General features: G+C 40.6%; 1 protein-coding gene and 1 long non-coding RNA gene across 13 annotated transcripts in view; one reads left to right on the top strand and one right to left on the bottom strand.

Moving 5' to 3' along the window:
* Positions 1 to 25,842, top strand: part of LOC141774164 (uncharacterized) — a 188,862-nt gene that overhangs the window by 59,996 nt on the left and 103,024 nt on the right. The window contains exon 6 of one of the 12 annotated variants that reach the window (XR_012595248.1): positions 17,572 to 17,905. The exons of the other annotated variants lie outside the window; for them this stretch is intronic. This is a non-coding gene — a long non-coding RNA (uncharacterized LOC141774164). Of the gene's footprint in view, positions 1 to 17,571; positions 17,906 to 25,842 lie in introns of those variants that run through there. 12 annotated transcript variants of the gene reach the window in all.
* Positions 1,973 to 8,971, bottom strand: btbd3b (BTB (POZ) domain containing 3b). The gene is made up of 4 exons (XM_074646547.1): positions 7,975 to 8,971; positions 6,906 to 6,996; positions 4,904 to 5,022; positions 1,973 to 4,356 (listed from the first exon to the last, which is right to left on the bottom strand). The coding sequence occupies exons 1-4, from the start codon at positions 8,295 to 8,297 to the stop codon at positions 3,324 to 3,326; spliced, it is 1,566 nt and encodes a 521-aa protein (XP_074502648.1). The 5' UTR covers positions 8,298 to 8,971; the 3' UTR covers positions 1,973 to 3,323.

A 25,842-nucleotide genomic window follows, 5' to 3' on the forward strand; every position in this document is an offset into this window, starting at 1 on the left:
TTAAAATGGTTTACCACAATAATTGTCACCTCTCATAAAATAAAAATGTTTTCACTAAACATCGCCTATTACCTAATGAGTCTATGATAGATTTATATCTTAAAGGGTTTTGGAATACTAATATCTGCTATGTAATAGCATGTGATTAGAGCTGCCAACATAACTATTGATTGAAGTCTATCGATCCAACTGTTATTTTTGTGCTCCATGAAGAACGGAGCTGTTTCCATCTCAGTTCTGGCAGTGATCTGTTAGCTTCTGCCAGTACTCAGCCTGCCCTCTGAGTTAACTGTGACCAACACACAAAAAAAATACCAGGTCTATAGGCTTCAGTGGCATTTGTTCTAGGAAAAACAAAATAAGGAAAGGTATTGTGTTTTTGCTCCAGACGTGACGTGATTTTGCTGCCACAGACTAGCTACGTTTGCAAAATGAAACTATGCGTGTCTCTGTTGAAAACAGGCCTGTTTCTGACGTCTGGCACATTCTAGTGCCCCGCCGCCTCCAGCGCAATTAATGATCTTGCTTACAACATTAGCGCCACAATCATGAAAAATCTCACTGAAGCACCGAGTGCCCCAACACATTGAGCTCAATTCATCAAGGGCTTCATGCTCATTGGCGATGTCAAACTTGGTCTCGGCGTTATTGACTGCCTTGGTAATCAAGTACCTGCCATAAGCTCCCAGGAGTTGATTACCAGTTCACGATAGATATGATTTATGATATGATATATGATATGAAGAGATACTTGTCCTATTTTTGAGTTTTGCAGCATACTGTATCAGGTGCTCAGAGGAAGTAAACTCAAAAATCTATGAAGTTTCTTTGTTAATCCATTGTTTTGTCAGTGCTTGAGCAAGTGTATCTGTGATTGGAACTTTTAACTTCTGGTGCCTTCAAATGGGGTCGTGTCTACCGTGTTCACGAGAAGAGTCCATATGAACGCCACCCTCTTGTGGTTTTCACGACCTCATAAGTAGAACGTTTCTGAAAGCTCTGAGTTCACGTCTTGTGACGTGCTTGTTGACGTTGTCAGAAATGGTGGAGGCCTTGGAAGTACATTTTTCCGTACATAATAAGTGAATATATTGTAATTTAGTCGTATATTGTAATTCTTCGTAATTGTATAATATGTCTGAGGAAAATGTTGATATTCCCAACGGCCTCATCTTTTTCCTCTGTCATTATGCCTTTGCATTTCCTAAATTATGTTACCCACTTGCTGGCTTGCTAAATTGTTAGCCTCTGTGCCTTCTAGACGCCAACAGTAACGTTAATATTGCCATTGCTTAGCAGCGGTGTTCTCAAGACTTAACCACTTGAACACCAAGCATTTCGGGTACACGACTTCCCGTGTTGTAAACACAAGCTCACATGTTTCATTTGAAGGCACCATTCATCTCCACAGAGAGAGTTATGAACAGGAGTAGAAATCCTCTCCTAAGACTTGCTGTCCTTTGTTTTTATCAGCAGACAGACACACCAAGATCGACCATGGGTCAAACAATGTGGTATGCTGGGAATTCAACATTTAAGGGCTTTTAGGCGTTCAAGATTGTAATATCATTCTCTCTCTATCTCTTAAAACATATGATGGCTGTATCAAGGAGACATTCTTTATGACCGCAGTCTGTAAAAATTCAAGATTGTAGAGAGTGTTTGCTATGCCGTCAATGTCTTCAGACCGTGATCATCAAAAAGCCTTACTTTAGAGTTGTAGCCTATTCAAATTTATATTAAGGAGGAGGAGGTGTACTGTTGTGTAGTTCAGTGTGGTGCAGGATAGAGTTGGAGTTTGACAGACAAAAAGCAGGGTGTATAAGTGGCATGAAGACAGCGATCATCAATCAACAGACAGCTCTCCTTGGCATTGTGAATCGCTGCAGTGCCGAAGGGCATCATCTGTCCCCATCCTAATTTCAAACAAACTATGCAGCAATCTCTTTTTACAGATGGGATGAACAACCAATATGTACCACTTGTTTTGTTTATTTGCATCATCAACAATCATACACATTCGTTGGTCTCCCAGCACTGTAGCACGTAAACACAGGACATGAACACCAGTTTGCCCATCCATTGTCATCGGCAGACAAGCCTGTGGATGTTTATCCTACACCAGAAAAAAAATATTCAGTAGCACAGTAAACCAAAAGAGTCTGCCTCATTAAAAAGAACAAGTAAAACAAAACATATTCGATTACAAACCAACATCAGTGCAATTCTGTAGCATAGACAGTATGCAAATACTGATACTGTAGGGTCACATTGGGAGGGAGTGCTCAGCAGTTCAGAGTTTTTAACAAAGAGAAGTAAAAGTCCATAAGATAAACAGTTTCTAACACTGAATCAATCATTGATCTTTTTTTTGCTGTAAACAAAACCAAGGCGCCAGAACAATTAGTAGTACACATTAGCTGAAATGGAACAGTTCTGCCCATGCTGTAAGTATTGCAATGCAGGCAGATTAAACCGAAGAAATCTTTCACTCTACCATGTAGTGGTGAATGGTGATCACTTTAAGTAAAATTTCATTGTAAACATAATAACACTGATCTAAATGAAACCTCACTAGAGTGACTGAGATGAGTGTAGGTGCAGAGCGACATGCTACAGAGAGAGAGAGAGAGAGATGATGTATGAGTTATGTGTCTCATTATATCTAGTGCCCCCTAAGCTAAGACCCCTAAAACCATCTCTAAGTGCCCCGTTACTGGAGTCAAAGTATCCAAAAGCTGCAGATTCAATAGAAACCACTCAAATACAAATGCCTAATGAAATTTTATGTTGGTATTGAGTATCATACAGCCTATTTTCACTTCCATTATAATGCTGATGGTCCAGACTGAGTCATGACATGAAATGCTCACTGAAGAATATAGGATGTGAAGTATTGCTGCTATATATGTGCATTCTATGCAAGCATAGAAATAATAAACATACTGTAGCATATTCATCATATAAGATATCTTTGTGGCCCGCATTGGCCACAATTGTGGCATCATATACATTTCAGAATTTACATATATGCATATATACATGCACATCTAGTGCAAGGTATTTTTAATCTTTTAGGACTTTTGTTCATCCACGTATTTGGACAGTCCAACATCTTGAGACATCTATCTGGTCCTACTCAAGTGGACCAATTGCTGAAATCAAAACCACACGACACCCCATCACAGGTCTGAAATTAGATTTTTTTCCCGCACAATAGTGAAAAAAATAAATACCAGAAAGTGACACTATGCACAAAGTGATAATTTTTCCATTTTCCATAAGTGCACTGAGAAACCAGTCAAATGTGGATACGGGGGTTGTCAAGCGTAAAAGATGAGCTCAGGAATCTGTCCCCCTTGTACCCCGGTGCCGTTAGTGCTGTCCGAGGAGCACTGGAACTGAAATGTCACTTTCCCACACTGCACCTCTGTCATGCCTTCCTGTCCGAAGTAGCTGAGCTCGTTCCCATCCAGAACCACACTGGCAGTGTAGAAGGTATCGGGCTCGATTTGGACTGGATACTCAAAACATACCGGGAAGGTGTTGCTGGAACCATCAGAGAAGTATTTGCTGAGGTTTTGTCCCAGCAGTACTCCTTGACGTTTCAACTCAATCTTGGCACTGTACTCTGCTGAGCCACAGCTAGATCCATACAGTCCAAACCCAGCGATAAAAACTCTTTTATCCACTGCAAACTGTATGCTGTCACAGCGGCCCCGATAGCGCCACTGATTGCTTCGGTAGGCACAGGACTGGAATCTGTGGCAGCGCTGAGGTGTCAGGCCCTTCCTAGGCATGCTGACGAACTCCAGCTCAGGCTTCTTGGCTGCTGTGTACCACAGGAAGATGTCATTGGTCTCATTAAGCGTCAACACGCCCGATTGGGCCGCTCCATTGGCAAAATCATCCAGAGCCATCGTAGGGATGCGTATCAGATACATGGCCTTGCCCAAAACCTTGCGCCTGTTGTCAGTCGACAAGGTGAGGTCCTGTCTCTGGCACTCAGCCTCAGCCCAGCTGAGCGCCGCCTCGAAGACCACTATCTCTTTAGCATTGAGTGTCTCTCGCTGTAGGATACTCTCCAGGGTCTGGGTGTCGATGTCACAGAAGCCCTCCGAGCGTAACGCCAGCTCGGCCTGGGCATCAATCACCTCCCAGCAGCGCTGTGTCAGGTCTGGCTCCTCGAACAGGCAGCTCTGGGAAAGTAACACGCAGGCATTCTTGGCACTCAGGCTGGTCTCCAGGAAGTTGACGCAGGCACGTGCCAGGTGAGGGACAATGTACTTCTTGGCAGCATAAAGAGTGGCCAACACTGTGTCAGCGCTCAGGTCAATCTCGTCACAATAAATGTACCTGTTGGGATAAAAATTTGACTTTGTCAGCTTTACAGACAACAGATCATATACCAGAGAAATGACATGCAATAAGACATAGTGTAAACATGCAATAACTTAATTTGAAGCGGACTGATATTACAGTAGTGTAAGCAATAGCATTGCTGCATCTATTCATATCCAGATTGGAAAACAATTAAATGAGAACAGAGTGAAATCACTGCACAAACTAATCAAATGGACCAACAAAATAGTATTCCTCCCACATCCTCGTCACCTACCTACTTTAGCTCTGGCTCTAGGACACAGCAAACAAAACTCAGAAATAAACATGATGGAGGAACAGCAAGGAGGATGGATGGTGTGATTTTTGTCTGGTGGGGTAAAAGCGAAACAGCTTTGTCCAAGATGTGCTAGTCTAGTTTCATCAAACCATGCTTTTTTCCACCAACATTACATTGCAATAGCAGTTATGTACATAAAGATGACACAGAAAACACTCAAGAACAGGGCCAGTTGAAGGAAGTACTCTGTGTTGAAGAGTTAAGATAGAGGAGAATCCTTACTTCAGCATTGCCAGAAATGCAGCTGGTTCCACATCTGGAATATGAATTTCATCGTTGTTCTCAGCCAGTTCACCATAAAACATGGCGTGGAACACTGAGCTGCCCACAGCCAAAACGTACTGTTGGAAGAAGAAGAGAAAACAGAGTGACAGAGTGAAAAGAGAAATGAAAACATGCCGTAGTTCATCTGTGATTTCACTGGAAACCACATGACATGTTTTAACACTCGGTTAATGGAGAGAAAGATTATTTGAAATGGGAATTGTACTAAATCCAATTAGTTCACATGTAGCGCTTACTCTTTCCATAAAAACATAAATCTCTTAGTGGATATTGAACAATGCCTCAATTCTAATCACTGACTGAACCTGTTGAGTTTCTCACATAATGAGCAGAGCTCAGCCAGTTACTATTTCCCCTGAGGACAGAGAGGCAGATTTCTAATGAACAAGATTGCATCTGATAAAACCCCCCACCAAAAAACAGGAAATCCTAATAACACAACTGAACAGAGTGCAGCAAAAGTTCAATTTACTGAAATTAATGACTTGTCTGAACTTATGATAAAATCAGATGCAACACAAGGCTAATCATTCCAGTGATAAGCACTGTATACAAGGCTCTGAATTATTATATTGAAGTACATTCATGTTTTAGTATGTGCATGTCTGTGCTGTGTGTGCAACACAAGTATGTGTAGGTGGGTACGTGGGTGGTATAAATTTTCTCAAAAAAGGCACACAGACTTTCTCTTAAAATTGCAGTGAACCCAATCTAAAAAAAAAACTTGCAAATAAGGGTTTTTGATAACAATGCCGTTGTTGTTATATACTGGAATTCACTGAAGGACGAGTATATAAATACTGCATATTAGAATAAGATTAGTCCCACCTCTTGACCTATTGTATTTTTACAGATGTTCACATAAATTACCGCTTTTAGCTGCAAGCAGCATCCTCCATCTTGTAAGGATATAACTTTGTGAATTAAATCATAATGCATATCTGAGTTCCTGCCAAATGGACACAATAAAGATTGCTGCGGTGAACGTCATTATATCCCATTGGCGTAATGTCTCAGCATAAAGTGCAGTCACGTCATCCTCTATGTCCTGCCATAATTGCTTTCTATAAATGCACTAAAGAAGTGCACTGCAGCTACCAATCATAGATAATACATGTGGGTCCCATATAAAGAGGAAAAAAGATGACCCATGCAGGGCTCATCTGACAGGGTGGATGTCGAATGGATAGCCGAGCCAAATTCATGGCTGCAAAATCACTTACCGGATTTTATGTGAAATGTTATAATCATATTCAAATAGAGTAGACGTAATGATGTGCTTTTAGATGAGGCACATGGTCTAGGCAACTATAAACCTTCATCATTTATGTGAACATCTTGGAAAAAGCAATGAGGTCAGAGGGCGGACTAAACAAAGGAGCATGTCGACCTGCATGTTGCAGCTGGCATAAACAGGAAGAATATGGGCCCAATTATAATAACAATGGCTATTTATAGTAGATTCATTGTACTGTCAACCCAAAATTCAAAAGCTAATCAAGTAAATGAGTACAAAAGTATTTCTGGGATGTGGGATAATGTGAGAGTTGAATGCATCTTATCATAGTAACTGTGTGCCGTTGGATGTGTTTGATTAAAAGTTGAGTAATTGCAGGGCTGTGTGTGAAAAGCTGAGCTAAATCAGAGACAAAGGCGATCCATTCTGTGTGAGATGACTGCTGAAGAGGATATCCCTTCCTCCTTCGCTCCTCTACCCGTCAGCCTCATTTACATAAATAATTGAGGACTGTCTAGAAAAGACACATGGTGCGGAAGTCAGAGTGGAGCACAAAGGATTTCACTTCCATTACCGCTGGCAGTGAGGAAGATTATTTTTTACGCTGATATGATATGAACAACACTGGGCCGGGCTGGTTGATTGCTCGTTTGCTAATTTCCTCCCCGCTACCGTGACTTTACTGGTTGATGAAATTCTTACTCTGTGTCCTGGCAGCCGCTGGGTCCTTCCAGGCTGACCCACCACAAAGTGAACATCTGCCATCAGCTCATTGTTGAACATTACTGAATTTCTAAAAAGGGAGAAGAAAAAACAGTAGAAAATGAATTTGACATATTTTACCCTGCACATTTGTTTTAGGAGAAAAGATAAGAGGAGAAAAAGCATAACTTGGAGATATAAGGGTGAAATTAAAGGAGGATCAATGCACATAAACCCGTTTATATGTATTTTATGTGAATAATAAAACTCATACTAATTAGTCTTTGACAGAAGTTGACGCAAAAATAGTAAATTACATGTACAGTATATTAAGCTTTACTCTGTTGTAAGATTATGTAAAGTGTCCTAATTACTTCAGGTAAGACTAAAGACATTTCATTGATTTAAAAGTATTACTAAAACACACTTAAACTTTTAATATCTACATAAAAACAAGACAATGAACCAAATGGAAAATCCCCGCTGTGAAAGAATGGGACCAACAATAAAGCTGCGTTCATATATTATTGAATAGTGGAATATGTCACAGGGGTGGGTAAACAGCCCCATGAATTTCTGGAGAGACAACAAAGCCAGGTTGAAAGCACACATTTTGCTCTGGACAGCTGGGGTCTTTTACTGATAGGCCAAGGTAAATATTTAGCTTTTAGTGCAGAGCAGCTTCAGCCTGTTGTGCATATCAAACGCACCCGGTGCCTGTCCGCCCTCTGTTATGTCAAAGCGGCAAAGTCTGCAGGAGCAGGAGAGGGTGTAAACAGAGATACCCCCAGCAGATTAAGGGCAGGGCAGAGGGAACACCCACCCATATTCACACCCACACCCACACAAACACACACTGACCTCAGTATACAAGAGCAATTACCTTACATGAGTGTTTTGGGATACATTTTTAGATTTAATGGAGGTTCTGTTCAGAAAACTGGCAATTAAAATGCAGTGGAACATGCGTCTTTTAACTTTATGAGAAATTTATAATTAAAATCTCAGATTCTTCTTCCCTGAGTGTCCTGTTGGGAGAAGCAGTAATGGTTCCTGTTTATGTACCTACCTTTCTCTTATAGTGGAGTAGAGTCCTTGCCAGTTACAGTTCTGTATGGTGTTGTTGTTGTTGAGGTTCTGCTGCTGGTAGTGTTGCACTGTGGTGGTGGTGGTGGTGGTGGTTGCCGGCTTTTTGGTGGGAAAAATATCCGCTGCCATCTTCTTCTTCTTCTTGCTCCTCAGGGTGATTATCTCATAACAGACAGGGGGCAGCTTGGAGCTGCCACTGGCATTCCCTTTCTTGGAGCTTTTACTCGACTTGCTTTTCACTGACTCGGGAAGCATTAAGAAGAAAGTCAGACATTTCATGTTCCTTCCCTTGGCATCGACCATGAGTGTGTTCAACTGCCGAGCAGTGGGATTGCATGCAGAGAAGACATTCACCAGGAGCAGGCAGGTGTGAGGGAGGATCTAGGGGGGACAGCAGAGACTTGAGCTGTACTCAGTGCTGTAGTAGTCAGAGTTCCTGTACGAGGTTTCACCTTTCGGGAACTAACAGGACAACTCTCTTTTTTGCCCCTTTTCTTCACTCCTCTGAAGAGACTGGTGATCCGAAGGCACTTTTCCTGTGTGAAGTTTGATCTGCTGACGGCGCGGCTCTCGGGGTTCCCATCCCTGCCTGTCCAGAGTGATGAGATCAGCTCTTTAAATCACTTCTTTTTCTCCTCTGCTCCCTTGCCTCTCTCACTCACTGCCTCGCTGAGGGTTGGCCTGACAGCCCCAGATTTAGTACAGCTGCAGTGGTCCTCAGGCAGGCAGCGATGTTTACTCAATTCCTTTCATTTCCGACTCTTACTCCTTCTGCGCTCCTCTTCTTCTTTCAGTCTCTCTTCATCAGTGGATCTACCTTTTTCTCTCCAGCACTTGTCCTTTTTTCCCCTCTCTCTCTCCTCCACGGAGCAGAGTCATCTGCAGGATGCTGTAGCCGAGGATGCTGTGTAGCTCTGCTCAGCCTCTCGTTCTGCTGACTACAGAGGTTGAATGGGAGAGCGCAGAGGAGATGGAGAGCACCCCTCCCCGCCCCTCACAGCACAGTACACGGCTCTCTCCGTAGCTCAGCCAATGGCAGCGCGCAGCATCCACGATTGGCTATCGCAGCCTAGTGCAGCACAGACTTGAATATGCAATAGTCAACGTCTCAATTAAAGTGACAGCCGTGCCCCATAAGAATGATATATTTATCTACAGTGTTTGCTTCCTGTGTTTGCTTTACCTGGAGCCACAGCATTCACTTTGCACTACAGTGAATATAGAGTTCATGTTATGTTTCAAAAGGGCAATGCAAATTTACATGCTCTTTTTAAGGGCAGAATTTGCTTAATTCATGCATCCTCTAACAGTCATACTTCTTTTTTAATGAGATTTTCATGAATGTATACAAACAGTTGAATTTGTAATACTTTGGTCTTTGCTGCTTTAATTAGACTTGTGACCTCTAAACAGTTTTGTCAGTGCAAAACCTTTTAGATGCAAGTGTACATGCGATTTATAGACAAAATGTTAACGGCAAAATGAACACAAGCTTATCTTATACTACTAGAATTAGATAATGTAGCATAATGCAGAGAGCTAATATTTCTGTACCTTTTAAATATTTTAGATTAGAATTAATGTCCAGTTTTTGCATTTTAAATATGTGAAATCGCTGTGAAATACTGTAGACTTTCTTTTGAAAAACCAACTGCTTCCAGTCTCAACCAAGAATATGTGCATGTGCTCAAGCTTTCTTGTTTAGTCATCTCTTCAGGAGAGTACGTGGGGATATAAATGTAATGCACTCGTTGCACTATGTATAATGCATACACTTCCTTTGCTCTTCTTGTGTAGTTGGGCTTGTGCACAGTGGGTATTCTATTTAAAGTGCTGCGATGATTTAGCTTTTTGGTGGTGGTGCTTTAAAATGTTATGAAATGCTGGCATATTGGATGTAATATGTTTTATTTATTTTATTTGATGGCGTTTTGGTAATGCTGCTGCTATCGTGTAGCTTGCTTTAATAATAGTATTGTCTTAAGTAGCACTATTACTACTATTAATAATAGTTCATTTGCATATTATATTTGTAAGAGTGAAAATCAAACAGACAAAAAGAGCAGGATGAGGTGAATAAATTTGATTGAGAATGTCTTGAACCATGTCACAATATTGATTTTTCCATAAGCCCTACAGTAATTAACTGTCGTAGTGTTTGCTGCGCTGAGGAGCGTTAGCCCGCTAAGCTCCCTTATACAGTGTGTGCTGGAGAACAGAGACATTTGCTATGGTAACATGGAGCCAACATTAGGGGCACCATACTCTCAAATTGCAGGCCACTAGAGATGTTACCTTGGTAACCGCATCCACAAGCAACAGCAGGACAGAAATGTAGTATACAGACGGAACATAAAAACATAAAAACAAGGAAAAGGCCTAATAGAATTCTGCATCTATAGAAAAGTTGATTTATACATAAATTTGTGCTGTGATTTTTCTGTTATTCCACAGCAATCCAGTGTCATCACTAACCACACAATAGTAATGTTTAGAAGCAACCTTGATAACTGGCAACAGAATACACATGTTAAACCAACAGTTCTGGGATTTATCTGGCGTCCTTGTCTAGCAGCCTATATGATAAATAGGATGTGGTTATATATCGCCTTAAATGGCCTCCTGTTTTCTTTAATTACATTTTGTCTCCATTCATCAGCAGAAAATGTAATTGTGTTATTCACACTTTCAGAGCCAGGAGTGAGAGGAGGAAGTAATAGTGGTCTTGTCACAGCGTTGACATCCCCTATGTCTCGCACTTTGTCATCACATAATCACACTTTTTTACAGAAAAGGAAAACATTAGCACAACTGTAGTAGCACAGCAATCAGCATTATGGTCCACAATTAATCCTTAGTTAATCCGTGGTGCTAAAATAATATAGAAATTAACACAAACATTGACATAAGTGTGCACAAAAAGGATAGACATTTATATTACAGTTTTTTATTATCGCTAAAATCCTTTTGTCCAATCTGTAGTCACATTTTCAAATCTCGAAACACAATTAGCACAACATCAGGCTGTTGGGGTCCAATTCATGTTGTTTTCACAGAATATGCAGTCAATTAACATGTTTTTAAAATGCATACATTTTCGTAACATACAAGCTTATCCAAAACCAAAATGATGAATCTTTCTTGTCCTATTTACAAACACAGCATGCCAGAAATGAAAACCTAATGTTCAAGACCTTGAATACAATATAGAGCCTCTACTTCTGCAACAACAGCAGCACAAAAGCTATATTGAAACAGCTGATAGGCATCTTTGGATGAACAGATCATTGAAACATTGAGAAATAGCTGATTTACTCTAAGTTGTGTAAAATAGACTGCCAGGGTGCACAAGGCATACCAATAGTTTTTATCCAAGGCTGCATAGCGAGAGACAACATGAGATGTGATGTGGCAGCCCGTTCTCATTCCCAAAGTGTCATATACCGACGGTTTGTCACGGTCGTTGGCGTTCGATGCCGCACAAGGCGCCCTTGAGCGGCGGTAGGAGACGCACCAGGCTTTCCATCAACTACAATGTAAACCGATCCGCGGCAACAGTAAATGCACATGGAAAGTGCTGTGGTGACATATGATAATGAGCGAAAGAGACACACAGGGTGAGCGGGAGGGGAGGTGGATGGGTCCAACAAACAAAAGGCTTTCATCCAGAAGACCACTGTTCGTGTCCTGTGCGTTACGTTTCACTTTCACTTTACAGTCAGCTGTTCATACGTGTCCTGTGTTCACAACGTTAAGTCACATTTTCACTTTACAAACGTAGTTATTTTACTGTAAGGCCAACCATGTTGTTTTTTCCCAAACATAACTAAGTGGTTTTGCAGCCTAAACCTAAGCACGTGTTTTTGTTTAATTCAGAACATTAAGCACGTGTTTACTGCGATCGAAAAGTGACGCCGAAGGGTTTGACAAATCGTCAGTATGTGATGAGTTGGGATGATTATTGGATGTGGACGAGAACATGTGGCCAAACATGAAAAGCAATTGTAAAAAACTGTAACCATCTTGATATAGTGCTCAGCATATCTCAACTGTCATTCTTTTATGATTTTGAGATAATAAAACTATGTACTTGCAGTACTAACATATAAGATCATTTTATTTTCTGACGCAAGTTTAAAAATTTCCCTCATATTTCAGTGCCTGGCAGTAATCCAGCCTCCTGTGTATTATCTTCAAAAAGTGAAGTTAAAAAGCAGCAGAAGTCCAGCTGTGCCTTTGTTGATAGCTTTTTGATGACAGTACTCAGTGCAAACCTTTATCTTCAAAGCAGTTATACCGAGACACCTTCGTCTTTTAAGAAGTGACTGCAGCTGGTGTGAAATACGTACAAGCCGGTACAGGTGGAAAAAGTAGAAATAGTCAGATACCTCAACCTCTGCTGTTTTTCACACCAGCACATGCTTGTTTTTTAATCATTTTTCAACAAGCTCAGCTGAAGTAAGTATTATTATTATTTCAAGCTTGATGCATGATGGCTAATTTAAAAATAATTAGTGGCTTTCAGACAGCGGATTATAATGACTGGCTTGTGCTCACAGCACTGTAAGATATCAATCTTTAATTTAAGCAATAAATGGAAGTACTGGTTGTAGTTTTTCACTGTAAAAAGCTCCATGGAATTTGGTGGAAAGATCTCAGGAAAATTTCTCCAAGCCCCTCTGAATACCGAGGTCTTTAGTCGTGGTGTGGAAGCGAGTGCTTGCCATTCTGAGTTTGAGCAAAGAGATGCGGCAGTAAGTGTGTGTAGTGGCAGAACTCTTCTGCAGAGAGACACCTGCTGAGAGGCTTGGCTGAGCGCAGCGGAGGAGAGAGGAGGCTGTGAAATGAACTGTGATGCAGGCCTGGCACACGGAGGCAGGGACAGGATCCAGCAGCTCGTCCAGCGTTCACCCCCACCCCCACAGCCGCCTGCCCTCTCCGCCGCCGCCATTAAAGCAGGCAAGGGCACCTGACAGGTGGAAGGGGCGGAAGTGATGGCGTCTGCCCAGAGACGGGGCTTAGAACTCCTGAAAAAGAGAAGCGTTAGTCAGCGGGGTCTGGGAGAGAGCCGGCAGTCATGCACGAGAACAGTGTGAAGCTTGTGTGTGTGTGTGCATGCGAGTGTGTGAAGTGTCCATATGCAAGTTAATGTGTGTTTATGGAACGGAAACTTGTGTTTTATCCAAACTCTCTCTCTCTGACACTGAACTCTTTCTCTATTTTTCTTTTCTGCTTGTTCACAAAGACCGTCAATGCTTAAATTCAGCCAATCGTTCAGAATTTGAATAACAAGTTTTAATGACAGGATCGAAATTTAATCAGACCAGCTGTATATTTTAACAATGTCGTGTCAAAAAATAGCCCAACACACTTTAACTGACCAGAGAAGACAACTGCACCACAGATGAGATGATAGCCTCTCCTTGAGCTCACAATCAATATGTCACAGTCACAAGATGTATGGGGGTAATTTTACTTGCCTAGGGAGCACAGAGAAGCCAGGGACTGTAGGAGGGCTGCAACTTCTCTGGATCACATGCACAACACTAGAGCAACCATTTCAACAGAGGCATTTAACATTCCCCCACACATGCAGCATCAATATATCTATCTGATATATCTAATCCAGCAGCCGTGCATGTGTGTGTGTGCTGCTGAGTGCGTGGACACAGCAATGACAGTGTAGAAAAGACCTTATAACCCCGGCCCACCACGCGCTGCTCACACGCTGACTCCCACACACTTTCCACCATTGCTCACTCATTGCCCTCTCTCTGCTGTCATATAAAACTTGATAGCCATATGCCAGTGTGATTAAATGCTCTGAGCGTAGCATGAGGTGGTCTTCGCAGATGTATTACATATTCTGCCCTGTGGTTAGTTTGGTTTATTTGTTTGGGCGTAGTTTGGTTAACCTGGCATGCCAGATGGTTTGTTTCACAGAACCATCTGAGATTGGAAACTGTTTGGAAAAGGGCAGGCACTTTCACAAAATACTTGGCAGGTGATTGGATGAACCATCTGTCTATGTCCGTCTATCACAGGTAACTTCAACCAATCAGCGGACCACGAGCGGAGCCAGTTGGTAAATCAAAAAACATCTTTTCTATTGAGAAAAGCCTTCAGTGCCGTTCAGTTCTGATATAACTGTTTGTATTGTAGCATCTACGCTAAGTCGCCTCTTCTTGTCGTCAAACAAACCTAAACCACGCCCGTAGCTGCCAGTAGCTCCTCACAGGGCGCTGATTGGTCAAAACGCATTACTCAAAGACTGACTAGATAGATTTTGATCTTGTGATCCTGTAATTCCCGTGTGATCTGGAGATATTGTGAAAAGCCAGCTTCTGTGCAAGGTAATAGTTTGGTGCCCCCTTAAAGAAATTCCAGTTCTATTGTGATAGTGTAGACTGTCAACGCTATTTTCCAAAGCCTGTTCTTGGTTTGCATGTGCAGAACACCTAATTGGTGCTTCACCTATCTGCATACGTCAACCTTCAACCTGCACAATTATACTGAAAGGTTACAACATTTATATTGGCGAGTGAGAAACCTGTCTGTACCCAGGCTATGTTAGAGGACTGTTTTGTAGATAATTCGTAACAAATACCATGTTCCCACTTTTACAAAAACGAAAAACACACGAGCAAAAGTGTAAGGAATGGATTAAAAAGTGTTTTCCCCAATATAAGCTGCAAACATTAGCATGTCTGGCTAACTAGCTTACTACTTACAATAGTAATGTAGCATGTAATTAGCTAATTACATTATTTTGTGGGGTTACAAGTTTATTTATTTATTTATTCTTTATTTGTCTGGCTGAAGCTAATTTGCAGCCCCCCCCCCCGTAGGCTTTTAAATCTAGATTAAAACAGCCAAACAAATGAGTTGGTAGAACAGAATCAGGATAAAGCCAACAGAGTACATGTGTGTAAGCATATTTCAGTGTGTGTATGTGTTGTACATGACTGTGTATAGATTGAGGTGTGATTGTGTATGACTAAGTATGAATACAGTATGAAAGCATCGACTTGATCAAAAGTTGTTCAGTGTTCACATCTTTGTTGTTGTCTAAGCCGGTGTTTCACTTGTGTAGTGAAAACTTTATATGCTGATTGCGATTTTAAATCAGGTGGTCAGTTGCTCCAGGGTTGCAAGCGTTTTACTGCAAAAGCCCTCTCTGAATGGCATTTATTGCTACCAGAAAACTCGAGCAGGGTGGACTTTTATTGGTGCATTTCAGTGAGTTCAGGTCTTGTGAAGATCAAGATTATTTGTGATTATTACATATTGCGTGTCCCGCACAGACACATCCTCTTATCCTCTTTCTGAGTCTACTACCATCCAGATCAATATTTAATTCATAAATTACAAACGCTTTTGGCAGCAGGTTTACTCTGGAGTCTGACCGGAAAGATATGCTTCTTCACTAATTTACGAGAGTAATAAAGTACTACTTTATGAGCCCATATCGTTCATTAAAATCACTGACTTGGAATGCACTAAATAACGTAACCAACATTGATTGTCCTGCAATACTAATCCAGTCTGGACACAGTTTATCTCCTTTGCATAGATCACTGAGACAGTGCCAGAGCTCTGCAGCAGAAATGCTTGATGTTCTGTTGACATGAATTTTAGGACTGAGATCCCCACGAGATAAGTGTGGGTGCTGGGGCAGCTACAGGGAGCTACCTAGTTCTTTTTACACTCAGAGTGAGAGATGCTTTAAAGTATTCAGCTTTCACTAAAGCTTATTCAAAGTTGGTGTTTTATACAAACAGAAATCCAGGTGCAGCCGCGGTTTGTGGAGTGTCCATTTTAGCCTCTTTTGACTGATTGCAGATGCACACAGGAGTGCCACTCAGGTGGGGAGGGATCAGCTGCCTCAAGTGGATTGTCCTCAAATTGAGGACTCAGGTATTTGGTGTCTCTTATCTGTTGTTTTTTCTTGTGAAGAATTTAAAAATAGAGGTCAACCGTGGATTTTTAAAGACCAATATAATAACGATAGTTTGGTGCAGGAAAAAGTCGATTAATCGGCCGATATATTACCTTTTACACTGTTAAATGCCACTCTTAATGTCCGTGCATATTCCCGGGGTAAGGGGGATCCTAAAGTGTGCGATTTAATTTCATGAATGGATAGTTACGTGGCTGGTAGGGATGCACTGACACCGATACTGGATTGGATATTGGGCCGATACTGACTCAAATAGCTGGATCTCGTATCAGTGTCAATGGGGCTGATCTATTCAATTCAGTTCTATGTTTTATACAATATACATTATATACTGGAATTTGTACGTTTTTGACCAATTTGTGCTGCATTAAAAAGGTTTACACTTGAATTGTAATTCTTGTTAATTTTGAAGATTTTTTTCCAAGTTGCTGGTGTACCATTTATTATTTTAATACAATTCAGTAAAATTGTATCTATGTATTTATTTGTTATATTTTGTTTTACAAAGTTAGAAAAACAATGTTTAAGTCAAGCCTGAGCCAGTCACTTCCCACAGTGAGGCATACAGCTTATTAATTAAACACTGGTATCGGATCGGTACTCTGTATCGGCCGATACCCAAAGCCCAGGTATCGGTATCGGGACTGAAAAAGTCGGATCGGTGCATACCTAGTGGCTGGATTATTTGGAAGAGAGAACGCCATATTGATAAGCAAGTTAAAGTAACAGTGAATGATTTATTTTCCTCCCCATCTGCCTGTCTTGTATTGTGGACTAAAGCTGATAGTGTTGCATTATATATTCGAGAGATAACTTTTCTGGGGAGAAATAAACTGAAAACAGGTCAGATATGATACAAATACTGCTTGTCTGCTTGCCGTAAAATCAGCTGTTCACCGGGACGGCAAAGGTTCAGCCAACATTTTCTAACCCTATCGCCAGATAAAATAATGCGTTGAAAGTTTCTGGAATTTTTATGGAGTAGAGAATTGCTTTCTGAAAAAATTATCTCTGATGTAGCGTACATCGAAAAACGTAGACTACAGCGCCCTCACAAACTTCTAGTCCATCATCTGATGCACATAAATTCACCTGCAGTACCACTCAGTTTGTGTCAGGGACGGGGTTTAAATCGTGCAGGTTTTCTTTCCAACCAAACATCACAACAGATGATTTCACGGATTACACCAGAGGCCCAAACGTCAACAAGACAGAAGGTCTTTTTCATATAAAATCAGCCGTTTAGTGATCTTTAGGAGCTAAAACCTTCATATTCTCTGACTACATGGCTGCCTATTCCTGCAGTAAGGCTCAGCTATAACTAAAATATGGAAAGAAAGGTGTTGACGAAGCTGTTTCAGTGTTGGCAGGAGTCCCACCGGCACTGGAACGGCTGACCATATGGTTCGTCCTGTGATGTGATTTACACTAACATGTCTGCAGCCCGTGCAGATGCAGGGACTGGCGTATTTACACAAGAATCCCAGTCATAATGTGCACCTTACTGTATCTTCAGCTTATACATTTATGAACCGCATATTACCAGAGGACTTGTACTGTCTTGGATTGTGATAAATATGTATATGAGCATCTAAACAGACTCCTTATGTGTTCAAGCTGCGCCAAAGGAGCCCCAGAGGAGCAGAGTGCTGACCATGCACATACGGGCAAAACAGAGAGAGAGAGAGAGAGAGAGAGAGAGAGAGAAAGAGAGAGAGAGAAGGAGCAGACAGATGGAAAAGAGATATAGAGATAGTTTGTAATGAGGGTCCTTTTGTCGAGGGAGGAGGGGACATCTCCTTACTGTCTTAATAAAGCAGGAGGAGAATGGCAGCGGGATAACTGTAATGATGTGCTCACCTGTCAAGATCGCACCCATGGCGTTTATACAAAGAGAGAGGGAGAGGGAGTGACAGAGAACAGTACCATGTAAACAGACAATAAACATGTGAAAGCAAATATCTACGTGTTATTTAGCTGAATGTTTACTAGGTTAGATCCTGGATTTATGTCGCCGTGAGAAGCTGCTATTAAAATGCTGTAGCATTGCGGTCAGACGGTGTAGTTTGTTGCAATGTGGATGCTGTCAGGGGACCCCAATGTTCCATATTGCAACATGAAATTGTATGTGGGTGTGTGTTTGTGTGTGTGTGTGAGAGTGTTAATCAACAGAAACCGCTGGGCAAGAGAAGGTCAGGGAGGAGATTGGGTTTTCTGAACTGAGTGAAAACAGTCCCTATAGAAAGCCGTGGAAAAGCAAAACGTGAGATATGGTTCTGTGGAGCACATGGGAAAAACCCTTCAAAGCTGATTCTTAATCCTTTCCTACCCCAGACCTCCTCCCTTCTCCTTCCCTCAGTTTAATCTCTGACACCGCATTAACATTTACATTTTTTCACAGCAATTTGAATCTAGTGTACGCCATGACCACCTAGATTTATTCATTTACACTAATTACCTACTGCTGGGATGGGAGTGGAGGGTTTAACCTTCTCACAGCTAATTTCTCATGATTTCTCCAAAGCCGCACACAGCCCCACAGGGGCAAAATATGACCTTTTCTTATTTTATTATCAGCAACACAAACAAAATGACACTAATCAGGGTAATGTGGTGGCACCTTTAAAAAGCATTTCATTCCATTTCAATTTGTTGCAATACATGACAATAATGAAGATTGACCTTAATGGAGAATGGTTTATTTTTTTCAGTACCCATTTCTGTTTGTTTTGTGGTGTTTTTTTGGTCATCAAACATATTCTCTTGCAGTCGGCCAGTGTGTTATATTCACTGGGATTGAACAACTAAAGCGCTAAACCCGATGCAGAGATCGCCGTGGAAGATTGTGAAGTTGTGCTGATTTGTCCTTCCATCTACAGTAGCCACACACAGTGTTATCTTTAAGCCTTTGGTTTGCTGCTCCTGGCAAAGACAAAATAATGGCTATTTGAGACAAAAGGACTAGTGTAGCCTTGAGAACCATACAATATGTTGCAATTTCGCGAAAAGACCCAAGGTGAAGCAAGAGAAGAGACGCCACACAGGTTCAATTGAGTTACATTTTATTATTAACTTATTTTTTTAAATAAAAGACTATGTTAACCGACGTTGTCAGTCATAATGCCAGTGTATGGCTGGGTAAAAAGTGGAATTACTCTAAGCAAAACAGTTGGAGGAGTGCAAGGAGGATTAGAAACAGAGGTTATTAAAGCCACTTAAAGAGTCCTGAGGGCCAGTTGCCCAGATGGAGAACGTCTCCCAACAAGACCTCCAGACTAATTGCTGAAATAGGTCATTTGTCATTGCCTTCCAAAATGACCCATGAGAGCTTTTTCTGATGGTGTCCCTACTGGCAGGACGACTTCTTTTGTCAGTTTTACAAACCCTCATCACTACAGAAAGGATTCATATGATTCATATGAGACATATGAGATCATGTGTTTTCTGAACTGTCACCTCTATGATCAAGGTTGGGTTTGGCATCAAAACGTTTTGGTAAGGTAAGGTAAATATTAGGGTCAATGCTACATCTGAGAGCCACAAGAGGCGCTTGTCAGGTAAATGTACACATTTGTTGTTTTAGGCATTTGGACAAATAACTAATACTGGCAAGTTTCATATTTCCTGGCACCGTGTCCCAATCTGAATATTGTTTTCTGTCCAGTGGGCAACTCCGCGTCTGAAAAGTGAAGCCAATGCGGAAGTGCCTTACACTTGCATTCTTTCTAATAGCCAGCAGGGGGCGACTCCTCTGGTTGCAAAAAGAAGTCTGATTGTATAAAAGTCTTTGGAAAATGACCCTACTTCTCACTTGATTTATTACCTCAGTAAACATTGTAAACATGAGTTTATGATCTCAATCGCTAGTTTAAAGTCTTCTTCAATACAGCATGATGTTCATTTAGTAAATTATCGTTCTATTTAGAGTCAAATAGACCATAAAGCAGGGTATGCTTTAGGGCGTGGCTACCTTGTGATTGACAGGCCGCTACCACGGCGTTGTCCGGTCTGGGAGTTGTCCTTGTTTTCATCTTAGAACTTTAACCCTTTCACAGTGTGTTTTCAGTTCATGAAAGCTAATTATAACCTTTTTGGTCGCCTAAAAATAGCTCCACCCTCTTGTTTCACCTACAGTTGCAAAAGACCAAGATGGCAAGGTGCCAAATGCCAAACTTGAGGCTTCAAAACAGCAGTCCACAAACCAGTTGTTGACGTCACGGTGACTACATCCACTTCTTATATAAAGTCTATTTTTCTGACCCAAGAAGCCCCATCACCCACACCGGCAGAGGAATTGATGTCACTATGGACAAACATAGACTAACCTTTACCTGCATGCAAATCAAACATATGCACAGTCCCAATTAGATTGCCAACTAAACGTTTTTTTTCTGTTTGTCCTGTGTCCCAAGCCCCTGGGCACCGGTAATTTCTCAGCACAATTAATTTGAGTAAACTTTGTTAAAAGGTCAGCAGTGAATGATGGATTATGGCTTGTTCTAATTAAGATATTTGTTTCTGTGATGCCATTGAAAGTGAGATATTGAGTCAAAACAAATGCTAACCATTTTTCACCATCTTCTTTACCTGGCACGACATGTGACACAATGGTTTGGATCTATCTGTTCATGCTGTTTTCATCTCTCTGAGGTATATGTAGCTGCGCTGATGCACATTAAAACACTCTTTTATAGTCTTTACTGCAAAAAAATTTAGGTACGGTAAGGTAAGATTTTACCCTGAAGCAATGTCATATTTGTGGTTTGAAAAACCTTCATATTCTCAGAAGTGCTGATGTCAATCAAATCTAAAGCCACTATGGCTCCAAAACAATCTATTCAGACCTTTCACATCTTAATTTCTCTGGGAAGCGGAGCCAAAGCTGACTAATTAGAATGATACTGCTTTTGGAGAGGCATGCTAGTTTTACTTTCTAATTTCAGATTTGTCTGACAGTGGTGCAGCCCATGTGGGTGGTGTAAATGCCTGGCTGCTCACTTCCAACATGCCGAGAGAAAAGACTGCACATACTTATTATAAGAGTCGTTGTCACATTTTAAGATGGTACAAGAATTTATATTTTTGTCATGTCATCGATCAAATCCTTCAGGAGAAGCTTCACATTTCTTTGTGTGCACATCCTGTAGAAAATAACATACAGTACACGTGATTTAATCTCTAATACACGTATACCATTAAGGATGGAATAAAAAAATGATTAGCATATACAGTATATGTTTTAACAAATGACAATTTAGAAAATGCCCAAATCATCTCTCAGAAAAGCATTTTACAGTTGATTTAATGTAAAAGTATGACACCTCTAAAACTACCTTGATGCAGAAACTCCCATCCATCTGTAATGAGTGTAAAATAAACATTTGCACCTACTGTTTGCTGCAGGGTATCTAGCATTGTACAGTAGGTGTGGTGCAGCCTGTCGCTGCTGTATTCCACCCCTGAGTGCTGTGAAGCTGATTTATAAGAGGGAGGGGCCCGTGAGCTGCAATCAGCCCATTTCCATCAGCGTTATGGCTGCCTGACAACATCCAGCTGTCCCTGATGTGCCACCAAGGGCCGACGGTGCGCTTGTCAGCTCTGCCGTTTTACTGCAGCGCTCACTGAGACGAAAACATATACACATGCATACTTGCCCACACGGTCACACGTGGAGACACGTATGCTCCCCCACACACAAATGAAATACATCATTGTCTATTCCAGTTTTGTCGTGAAATGAGATCTGTAATCGTGGTGTATGACTGTAAAATTGTAATGAGAAATGTCACATCCAAGTGTAAGAATATTTTATAAGATACAAGTTTCTTTTACCAAAGCAGTGTCTGATATGCAATAATAATAATATGTTTATTTATAGAGCACTTTTCATACAAGAGATGTAGCTCAAAGTGCTTTACAAAAGAAAAGACAAATGCAACACATTCAAACAAGAGCAGATAGGCAGTAAAATTAGACAATAAGAGGACAGCAGATGATAAAATATATTAGTGAAATTAAAAACAGGGACCATTAAGCCATAAAAAAAACATAATAATTAATAGAGTCACATTAATTATAAGCCAAATTAAATAAATAGTTTTTTTGCTGTCATTTAAAAGTGTTCACAGAGCCTGCATCTTCTATTACCTTTTATGTTAATCCAGGACATGATGACTATAAACATATAAACATACATTTTGATTACAGCATATTGAAAATAATTACAATATTTACTCTCTCGTCTTTGCATCACACAGTGACTCTTTACAGTAATTCCCACACTTACTGCCTTCAGACTCTTTCTACTCTACATACATTATCTAGTCTGCATTAACATCAATGTTCCATATTATGAATCCCAAATTTTACATGTGATTTCTTTCTTTTTTTATATGTTTAAATGAGTTATTTTCCGACTAATATTATAATGTAAAATTATTATAATGCACACAAAACAATACATTTTCTCTTAGGATTATTTCAGAGTTGCACAAGGGACTGAGCAGAAACTTCTGAGTTTGGACGACATGATGCTCTGTTCTACTTTCAGACTGAGAGCTCACCTAATCAGAGCTCTGACTCAACAATGCATCAGTGTTGTGCCTCATCAGTGCAATCTCTCTCTGCCCTTTTGCTGATGTCTCCTCTCCAGCTGCTCCCGCTAACTTATGATATAATGACATTATACTGTAACCCGATAAATTGTGAACCCAGCTGGCTGAACCTTATTTTGCTTTTACAACAGCTGGGATGCTACGTGCACTGGGCACCCACCATGCCGCCGGGGCAATGCACGACAACAAAAACCCACCTAACTACATCATTCTACTTTAGTGATTTAAACGCTCAACCAGGACAGTCGGGGATATTTCTGACTGCTGGTTCTCTGAAACATGCTACTATACTGTATGTCGGAACTGATGTATGACATTATACTCCAATATATGCTACTATCTTGATGCTACATACTTATTATTATATACTTATTTGAATGCATTTTTGTTAAGAGAGCATGATACAGACACCACTGTCGTTTGGTTATATATTAAAACACTGATACATTCACTCAAGTGACTGAAATGAGTTGTAGATACATGTGTCAGCCATTTGGGAAGGACTTAAAGTCTGTAGCAATAGTAGGAGGAGCGCTGTGACACTGTAATACATTTTCAATATACAAAAGAAATTGTCGGGTGGATGAAAAATGGAGAAAGTTTTGCTATTCTTCGATTCTTGTTACTTGTAGGGCTGAAAATGAAACGTTTGGTCCGAGAGTAAAATAAAAGTTATGTTGTTACCTAAATCAAAAAGGGTTTACTGGAACCGACATTCACGCAGCGTTTGTCCAGGTGTGTGGAGGAGAGAAAGTTGCCAGGGTTTGAACTCCTCCCTTTTGCCTTCCCTTCTTTTTTCATTCTTTACACAACTATTCCTGTTTCTTTTGAGTGTACAAACACGTGCAACACTATGAATACCTTCTAGGAAAGTCTGAAAATGTGCTCCATTATAACAATATTTGCATGATTATTGTATCTCCCCCGTCTCTATGACGGCCCGGTTTTTCATCCCGGGTCAAAGGTTGTAAGAACTAGTATTTTCATCGTAACTCTGCACTTGGTGTAGTAGCATTATGCTTGAAATACAGCTGAGGCTATTATGAATATGGGAATTCGTTTTATGTTTATATTGAACTAAACTTAAGCTTGAACTCAAAAAGTACAAATATTGTCACATACTGTGGAATGGATGATTTTATTATTCCATCATGTCACATAAATTACTTTCCCTGTAGTTTAGTTGTGTTTAAGACATATTATCTTCATCACGTCATTGACAGTCAGCGACTCCAGACTCTAAACATAATTTATTATTGTAGGAAATTGCAATGAAATCAATTGCAATTCTGACGTTTTGTGATCATACTTGTCCCCTTATGTGCATCGAAGACCCGAGCTGGGTGCTGTAAACAGAGGATTGGTGTGCAGAGAGCGTGGCCGCGTGTAGAAAGTAACCATTTCTAATGTCTTAACCTAACCATGGTTAAATTCTGTTCTCTTGGCAATTTCATTTTTAGACAGAGCGTGAAATAAAAAACGTGTTTTTCCAGTCCGGCAGGCTGACAGTGCAGGCATTTATTGATTTTGCCCATTTAATGCATTCAAGATATAATACGATGGCTCCACTCAGCTGAGGAACTTGTCTATCTTTCTCTTATCAAGCATAACTAACAGCTTACATTTCATTTGGAGCATTTTTACCGCAGTTGGATGATGGTCGTCTAAAACAAGTGGCTATGCCTTCACTGGATAAAGATGCTGGAGAACCTGTTGAATTGTTAATATGCATACTGCAACTGTTTGTCACATTTGACTTTAAAGCTTGCATGCATTGCAGCATTTGCATTCCTTTATTCGCAGTTAGATATAATCAATAAGACACTGGAGTAAACAGGATTTAAACAGATGCAATTCAAGTCTATTGAGATCAAAAGCAACAAACAGAATCTGTGTAATTTGGCGGACGTTTAAAGTAAAAGGAAAATGATGATAATTGAAATGCAGTGTCGTTTGGCAAACCGCTGAGCTGAGGAAATTAATAAATAAAGAATCAAATAGTTCTTAACATCTTCCTCTCATTTTCATTTTATCTCCTGTTAAATCATCCAAGAGACAGTTATTACTTGTTTAAAAGTGAAGACAATATTCCCTTCTTCTCAAACAGAGAGGTTCAGATCACAGACTAATCAGATTTAAATGGATGTAACGTCCGTTTCTCTCCTCTAAAATACCACAGAGATGTTGTAATACACACTTTAGCTGTTATTATGCCTGAACTACCACATGAAATTGGTTTGTGTATTTTTCTTTCTTGCCCGTATTTTATGGTTGAGACAATATAAGCAGACCCCTTACCTGAAGAAGTCTACTTGGCTTTCAGGATTTTAGTAACCACATTCAAAGATAACATGTCCTTTATAAACAGTATATATATTTAGCTTGTCAGTTTCAGGGTGCTTATTTTACTGAGCATCCATGTTGGACTCATATAATCACAGTGGTGATGACTGGTAGAGAAGACGCAGACAAAGTGCTCTTCCTCCATTTCACTTCAGTGATAGATAGAAGAGTGGAAATGAGAAAGCATGCTGTGGGTGGGAAAAGGCCAGTTTCAGCCCCTGGGCTCCTTTATGCCTCCTAGAAATGGAGCTAGACTGATCAACACCACCAAATTATCTGTGGTTGTGTCCCAAAATTGAGCTTGTTGTTGATCAGGTGTTTGCCAAGGCCAGGTTTGTAGGATGTAGCTGCATTTTAGATGTCTGTGAAAGGTTTTGTCTGATGTTGTCATCCAAAGTGACTCACACTAAGAGCAACATGAAGTAAGAATCCTTTATTTTGTTAATCAGCCACAGTTATAAGCGGAGGTTTCTGTCCTCTCTTCACCTTGAATATCATAGCACGCACTTTGAGAAGAGGATGTTTTTAATCATTCCACAGACGTATTAGCGGGGGTATTTCTAAAAACCTCAGGCTTTTGAAAAGACACCCTGCACCGCTGCGCATTGTGTGCGTTGTTTGTGTTTAATTCATACTCGGCGTCTGCGGCAGATTGACTCACAGGGGGCGGCTTGCAGACATTTGAATTAAAGCTGCAAAACTATTAAAAATGTATGGTCTGTATGAATGCATGACCTATATTTTCCAAATAAATAAATAAACAGGGGGTTTAGGGAGGATGATGCAAATCTTCAGAAGTGGGACACTGGATGAGCTAATGACGTTAGAACAATAAAGACTTTGGGTTTCACACTGAGAGCGTAATGGAAACCAAGCCTGTCTTTCTCATTCCCCGCCTTTGCTCTTCGCCTCTCCTAGTTCAAGTGTATAT

The sequence above is a fragment of the Sebastes fasciatus genome, chromosome 9, assembly GCF_043250625.1.
Source record: "Sebastes fasciatus isolate fSebFas1 chromosome 9, fSebFas1.pri, whole genome shotgun sequence".
In the NCBI taxonomy this organism is placed as follows: Eukaryota; Metazoa; Chordata; class Actinopteri; order Perciformes; family Sebastidae; genus Sebastes; species Sebastes fasciatus.

Bases quoted from the DNA above. Each gene is read 5' to 3' on its own strand.
- btbd3b (XM_074646547.1), bottom strand. From the start codon at position 8,297: ATGGTCGATGCCAAGGGAAGGAACATGAAATGTCTGACTTTCTTCTTA. The intron at 6,997-7,974 runs GTAGGTACATAA...CTCCCTTTTTAG, and splicing joins TACTCCACTATAAGAGAAAG to AAATTCAGTAATGTTCAACA. The intron at 5,023-6,905 runs GTAAGAATTTCA...TTCTTCCAACAG, and splicing joins AGCGGCTGCCAGGACACAGA to TACGTTTTGGCTGTGGGCAG.